A 7,641-nucleotide genomic window follows, 5' to 3' on the forward strand; every position below is an offset into this window, starting at 1 on the left:
TATAACGTGAATGTTTTGACGAAAATACAATAAGCGATCTGTCGCAGAATTTTATCGATCAAACATTAAGCGTATCGATGATACGAAATATGCAACATGTGTGAAATACATACAATGTACATAAAAAAAAATGCTTTGATACAATAGGCTTGTTTTCTATTCCTGTACTGGCTGAACTGTGCACACTGGTACAATAATAAGTTGAGTGAGACAAAATATACTTGTCTCATTCTAACTTATTGCATCAGTTCATCAGTGCAAGAATAGAAAACAAGCCTAATGTTATTAAACAGACTCCCCTTTTTGCGTATGCGTGACGTAATAATGACAATCACGTCTAAGTGATAAGTAAGAAGAATTCTCAATCTCTCTGATCAATATATCCAACAAACATTTTGTCGTATAAATGTTATATTACTATATATTTTTTCTTAAAAACAATTGTGTTTTCTTTACATCAATTGATTTCCTCTAATTATTTTGTACATAAAAGTATTAAGTTTAATACATAAAAGTAATAAACGAATATTTTACGAGATATTTCAGTTTATGTAAAATTACATCAAATTAAATTATAAAATATCTCATTGCAATATACCGACCAAAGATAAAAGAAGTACCTAGGACGCCTAGAGAAGAAGCGGGGAAGGGGGTGTGTAGGTGATGTGCGATCGTATGATAAAAATCGATTTCTGAATCGATTTTGAATCGCACATATAAAAATCGATTCTCATAAAAATCGGAGTACAAAAAATCGATCTCGTGAAAATCGATTTTTTTACGTTATTTAGCATAAAAGAAGAAATATGCCGAAACATAAAGAAATTAACTAAACTATACTTTCTTATCTAAAAAATTGTAGTAGACCTTCGGGAGTTCAAGCTGGTCGAGCTAATCCTAAAGAGAGCCGAGATCCCCTTTGAGAGTCGATAATTTTCTAGTCGAATGTAAAATTGAATTCTAGCTAAAGTCGCAAACCTTGTAGGACCGACGATTACTAGTTTAAGAGTTAGGTAGGTTCTGAAAGGTGTAAGATAAGAGTAAAAAGTACTTTAAATAACGCATTAATCTTTTTCAATTTTTTTAATTAATCGTTGAGCCAGTCTTTAAATGAGACTAACATCAAAGGTGCCGACAGAGAGTTGAGCTACTCACCGCTACTGTATATACTGTGCTAACGGCATGGCAATTCAAACTTCATTATTTATTTAAAACGTAGTACTCTGTACCGATATCAGTAGAATGTCAGAAAACAGCACAAAAAAGAATCGATTCTAGCTTTAAAAAAATCGATTCTCTCGAAAATCGTATACTATGGAATCGATACAAAAAATCGATTTTTCTCGTCGAGAAAATCGATTTTCATGAAGATCGATTCAAAATCGCACATCACTAGTGTAGCATTCGAGAAGAAGCGAGGGCCCAGAGGCGTACTTTGTACTAGCGGGATATTAAAGTAAAATATATAAAGAGAACCACCAAACTATCCCCAAGTTATTATTACTAACCCGAGTACATAGCACTCATAAACTATTCACTTTTTAGCCATCTTACCCTCATAACTTTTTATATCAAATATTGCGAGAAATCGATTTTTTTGTCTTGCAAAGTACATCAAAATAAATAAGTTTTTTTGAATGCAATTTCTCATGTTCATTAATATGGATTAGTAAAAAAAAGTTTTGATTTGTGAATTAATAAATAGTTGTAAATCTTAATCAATCGTCGTATAAGAGTTAGTTTTGCTGAAACGCATTATTCATATGTATGCATTTATTAATGCAGGATAACAATTCAACATATTTTACTAATCTATATTATCGAACATGAGTGATAACATGCAAAAAAACCTATTTATTTCGATTATTCGCAAGAAAAAAAATTCGTATGATTTCTCGTTTCTGATGCAATTGAGTATAAGGGACTAAATAGTTTAAGGGTGGCAAATAGCAAGCTATTGACTGTGATACTTCAATTAAATTAAATTAAATCAAGTTAGGTTAAATAATACATTCAAGGATTATATATACTTGTATTTATGCAAAACATCTAACATATTGAGCATTGTTTATTAAATAAATATATGTATTTTAAATATGTGGAAGAGTAATGAAATTATAAAATTTAACTTTAATGCAATTAAATGTTAAAATGATCATTAAAATTATCAATTGTACCAGATATTGAATAAAATATTTTTAATATTAAATCTTTTTAAACTTGCATTATATTCATACTAAATTCTCTTAATATAACAGATATAAGATATGTAACTACTTTTCTCATGTACTTTGGTCTAAACTTTGGTAACTATATACCACCGTGATTTCATTATCTTTCTGACAATATATGAAAGACAAAATGTAATATCTTCAAGCTTGAATTGATTATTTAGATATAATAGATATCATGTTTATCAATGTTTATATCCGTTTGGATTATTTTGTTGCCATTTCCATGTATCTAAGCCTGAAAAATATCAATATATTTTTAATTGTAGAACATTATAATGAATATTTTATGAAACTGCACAGAAACGGTTCCATATAACTATTACATTGCTACTAATTTTATTATACTAATTTATATCTTACACATGTCATCCATATTTTTTGTAGCAATCCAATTTAGTTCTTTATTAGCGATACTGGCATCTGCATAACTAACGGCTATGTCACCTGGTCTACGTTCAACTATTTTGTATGAGATTTTCTTTCCGGATGCTTTCTCAAATGCATGTATAACTTCAAGCACAGAGTAGCCTTTTCCAGTGCCAAGATTTATCGCCTTAAATCCTCTTAGATTATGAGTTTTTTGATAAATTATGGCTTTTACATGTCCTATTGCTAGGTCCATAATATGAATATAGTCACGCACACCTGCAAATTATGTAATTAAGAAAAAGATTTTGTCTTCAAACTTGTCTTTCTTTCGAATATTTTTCTTCTTATATTTTATATACATATCTCTCTCTTAGTATGTAATTTACAACTAGCAGCTACATACTTTTTCTTAAAAATAACTATGTGTTTTCTTTACATCATTTGATTTCTTTCATTATTTTGTGTATAAAAGATTATGTGAAATTAAAGTATAAAATATCTCGTAAATTATTCATTTTTTTACCATCATACCCTTATAACTTTTTATATAGAACATTGCGAGGAATCGCTTTATATAACAAAAATATAATTGTTCCATTTAAAAAATTCAAGGTGATCTTGCCCTGACCTTGGCAATGCCACTCAAGATCAAAATGATAAGATCTATAAATAGATATTTTTAAACCCTACAATTTTTATTTGAAACATTTTGGTCTAAATTGTTTATGAGATATTCAACAGTTTCCAGATTTTCAAATACCCTGTTATCAAAAGATTTATTTTTAATGAAATTTTTCCACAATCAGAAATATATGAAATTTTTACCTGTGCCATCAGGTGTATTATAGTCATTACCATAAACAAATAATGTATCTCTTTTTCCAACAGAGACTTGTGCAATATAAGGCATTAAATTATTTGGTACACCATTAGGATCTTCTCCAATTTGACCTGAGGGATGTGCGCCAACAGGATTAAAATATCTCAGTGATATAACAGAAAATTCCTGTAAACAATACTTTCTATTAAATAGATTATATAATATATTGTTTTGTAACATATGTATACTTTGTAATATATAATATATACCTTGTCTGATATACACAAATCCTTTAATATTTCTTCTACCATAAACTTTGTTTTCCCATAAGGATTCGTGCAATTGCCAGTTTTCATATCTTCCGTTAAAGGAAGTTGCTGAGGTACACCATAAACTGTAGCACTGCTTGAATAAATAAAATGTTTCACATTATTCTCTCGCATAACTTCTAATAAATTTATTGTTCCATTGACGTTAGCCTTATAGTACTCAAGTGGTTTCTGACATGATTCACTAACTGCTTTTAATGCAGCAAAGTGTATAACACTATGAAAAGTATACTGCAACAAAATCATAATATTTTTAGTTTGAATCACATATACTATCAGCAAGTATCAATTATAAGCCAATAAATATATACTTTACCTTTTGAAATACATTTCTTAAATCATTAATATTTGTAATGTCACAGATGATAAATGCAACATTTTTATTTGTCAATTTTTCAATTCTAAGGAGGCATTCTGGTTTCTCAGAATTTGAATCTATGAATATGAGAAAGAGATAACTTGATAAATCTGTAAAACTTTTACATATGCAGAAATATATTGTGTGATATATACATGAAAAAACATTGTCAAATTACTAAAAATAATTGTTAAAACTTTAATTTCTGGTACATTCCTGATAGAATAATATGTTAAAATTGAATGTAAAAATAAGTTTTAATATATGCTATTATATATTATATATTATCTAAATTGATAGATTAAAGTATATATACAATATATCACTGTTTTATCAAATGATTTCTTATACTTCACCTTTATGTGCATTGCTAAGGTTATCAATTACTACCACCTGAATGTCTGCGTTTAATAATTCTAAGACTGTATGAGAACCGATATACCCAGCACCTCCCGTCACCAGAACATTCCAAGATTTGCTTGCCATTATTTATTGCACAATGCTGTTTAAGTTTGTTAACATATATATATATATATATATATATATATATATATATTCATTCATATACATATATATTTTATAATATTTAATGTTTTTATATATTTTGTGTTCTTATAACTTTACAACTTTAAGTATTTATTTCAAAGAATTATAGGAAAATATTTAATATACAATATCAAATTGCATCTCCAATAAGCTATAATATAATAAAAATAAATTTATTCTGTTACATATGCAATAATGCAATATATATATATATATATAGTTATATAATTGACATTAATAATTTTTATATTATATTTCTAAGAGTTATAGATGAAAAAAAATATATATACAGTATATATTTACAGAATATAGTCATACACACAAGGTATTAAAACTGTTTCTGTGCCAGTTGAGTTTTGGAAAAATCAGTGGCAGTTTAATCGACACATTCGTGTAATCTTATTCTGTAACCAGAATATACTGACCTTATCGCGACACAAGGACAACAGATGACGATGTAATCATGATGAAGTTACATAACATTAACACATCATCACTCATTACTCATCACTGATGAAGAGTGACTAACGAGTCTAATAGTCCAATCGAAAAGAATTCCGAGGCTTGTATATTCGATAACTTCGTTCGATTTCCATCATTTACGTCTCCTTCATCATCTACAAAACATACCGGACGCAATTTATGTGACAACGGTGACGACATGACGATATCCAGACACATTTAAGTAAAAAAAAAATATTTTCTCGTTTCTCTATATATGTTGACAACCACATCGATCAAATATTAATTTAATCGTTGATTAACTTGCAAAATGATCAATAGCAGAATTTCAAATTTTTATTATATATATGAACATTATATTCATATATATATAATTCATATATATATCGTTAGAAATTTTGACGTTAGTCGTCGAGAATCAACGATAAATTAATCGAAATTTGATCAAAGAAGCCCTAATGCTTCCTGATTCTTTTACTTCGTCAATTTACATAGGTTGTATATAAAATTCATGGAACCTTTTCTTAAGATGAGGGGAAGATTTGTAGTAAGGAAGATACCAGTTGATTAGAACAATTTCGATATACATCGGATACATTGAGCTCTACAGTCTATCGATATCGAAGTGCGCAAGAATCTTTTATTATTCACCAACAAGCTCCCAGCCAGTGACGTACGACGTACACAGTAATTAAATTTCCGAGGCATGAAAAAAATCAGCTTAATTTGCTCTTTCATAATATCTATATTTCAGAATTTGCTTTATTTTACTTTTTTTTATAAATAAATGATAAATTTAATAACAATGTAAATGTCAATACAACGAAAATCATTAGAATTCGAAAATTCTTAAGGTACAGAAAAAATGCTATAGTTTTGTTTGAATTTGCTTCACCTTTAAAAACTAATTATTTACAGTATTTATTAAGAAAAAATTAATAATTTGCTTTATGTACTTTACGGTTATCAAGAAATTTTGCTCATGCATGCGCACAATTTCTCGTCATCCCGTAAAATGCACAGATTTAATTAAAGGCCGTGGCACATAAAAAAAACGTAAGCAGTAAAGCCTACGGCACACGGTACGATTTTTCGTACTGGATTTGATAAGATTTAGGCCGGTATTCATAGTCAGTTCTTAGGGCCATTCCACAATAGGTTGCAAATGCTCTCGTTGCCAGTTGATAATAACCAATCCGATTGGTCAATCCGCAATTATCAACTGGCAACGAGAGCATTTGCAACCTATTGTGGAATGGCCCTAAGAACTGAATTTTGTACGTGCAATGGCCCTAGGCCATTGCATGTACAAAAATTTTAGTCGTAATCGCAAGGCCGTAAGCAAATCGTCCTCTATAAACGGTACGGTCTCTATAAACCAGCCTTTATATTTAAACTGTCTAACGCTGGGTCCACAATAGGTGATTTAAGCCCTAAGCCTTAAGAAATTGACCAATCACAGTCGAGTTTTCTCCTCATACTTGACTGCGATTGATCAATTTCTTAAGGCTTAGGGCTTAAATCACCTATTGTAGACCCAGCGTAAGACGGTCTTGAAATAAGAACGGACTATGAATACCGGCCTTAGTAAGATATTAGAAATGCTGCATTCTGATTGGTGCATTTTTAGTATGTTACTAAATATTATCAGATCCAGTACGAAAAATCGTACCGTGTGCCGTCGGCTTAAGGGTGATATTACATTTGTCGTACGACAAACTTTTTAGGCTCATTAATTGGCTACAAAATAGAGACTTCAGAAATTTTCTATACTACAGCCAATCAATGCGCTTAAAAAGTTTGTCGTACGACAAATGTAATATCGGCCTAAGACTTAAAACTTAAGTGAATCAACCAATCACGGTCGAGCAGTAAGGAAGCTATTTTGAAATTTAAGCATCTCTGCGAATTCCGTATGGATGAAATTCTTAAGTCTTAAGTGTTACCGCTTAGGCCGGGTCTACAATAGATGTAGTGAGCCCTAAGCCTTAAGAAATTGACCAATTACAGTCAAGTATGAAGAGAAAACTTATTACACCTATTGTAGATCCGGCCTTATGTTTTTTTAAGGTCCGCATATTTGGCCTCTCATGCCCCTCATCTACAACCAAATACAAAAACATTGATATATTCGGATTGTACATCGTTTGTACATGAATGTACTATGATTTTTAGTGTTTGTACATTTTTGGTTAATTAAAAAAAAAATTTAAAAAATTTACTAACAATACTCCTAAAAGTTAGCCCCTCATTATTTCAAAAATAATGATAAATTAAATTTTATTGTGCTTAATCGTTTGTACATCGTTTGTACATTCTTAATAACTGATCACTTTTCATTTAAATATTTCTCTTTTTGTTTAAAACATAAATAAATAATTTGGATTCAAATTTCGCGGGTAAATCTTCAAAGTGCGTTTACATTGGCGTCAGTTCTACCAATATCAAGACTCAAACATAGTAGCCAACTGTTATACGACACAGATATCAGCTCCGTAAAGTTAGCCGGACCACATTGATTTT

The 7,641-nt window shown here is 29.8% G+C and overlaps 1 protein-coding gene across 5 annotated transcripts; it reads right to left on the bottom strand.

Annotated features, from left to right (window-relative positions):
• Window positions 1-2,181: 2,181 nt before the first annotated feature.
• Window positions 2,182-5,814, bottom strand: Gale (UDP-galactose 4'-epimerase). Of its 5 annotated transcripts, none has more exons than XM_083046040.1 (8): window positions 5,637-5,814; window positions 5,082-5,273; window positions 4,467-4,612; window positions 4,069-4,187; window positions 3,693-3,983; window positions 3,429-3,609; window positions 2,595-2,879; window positions 2,182-2,469 (listed from the first exon to the last, which is right to left on the bottom strand). In XM_083046040.1, the coding sequence occupies exons 3-8, from the start codon at window positions 4,594-4,596 to the stop codon at window positions 2,417-2,419; spliced, it is 1,059 nt and encodes a 352-aa protein (XP_082902166.1). In that variant the 5' UTR covers window positions 4,597-4,612; window positions 5,082-5,273; window positions 5,637-5,814; the 3' UTR covers window positions 2,182-2,416. The 5 variants fall into 5 exon arrangements, with proteins under 5 accessions (XP_082902166.1, XP_082902165.1, XP_082902167.1 ...); XM_083046039.1 differs by having other exon boundaries at window positions 4,979-5,273; XM_083046041.1 differs by lacking the exon at window positions 5,637-5,814 and having other exon boundaries at window positions 4,960-5,094.
• Window positions 5,815-7,641: the final 1,827 nt, after the last annotated feature.

Source organism: Prenolepis imparis, unplaced genomic scaffold, assembly GCF_030444845.1.
Source record: "Prenolepis imparis isolate NDT839.2.m4 unplaced genomic scaffold, iyPreImpa1.0 SCAF_9, whole genome shotgun sequence".
Classification (NCBI taxonomy): Eukaryota; Metazoa; Arthropoda; class Insecta; order Hymenoptera; family Formicidae; genus Prenolepis; species Prenolepis imparis.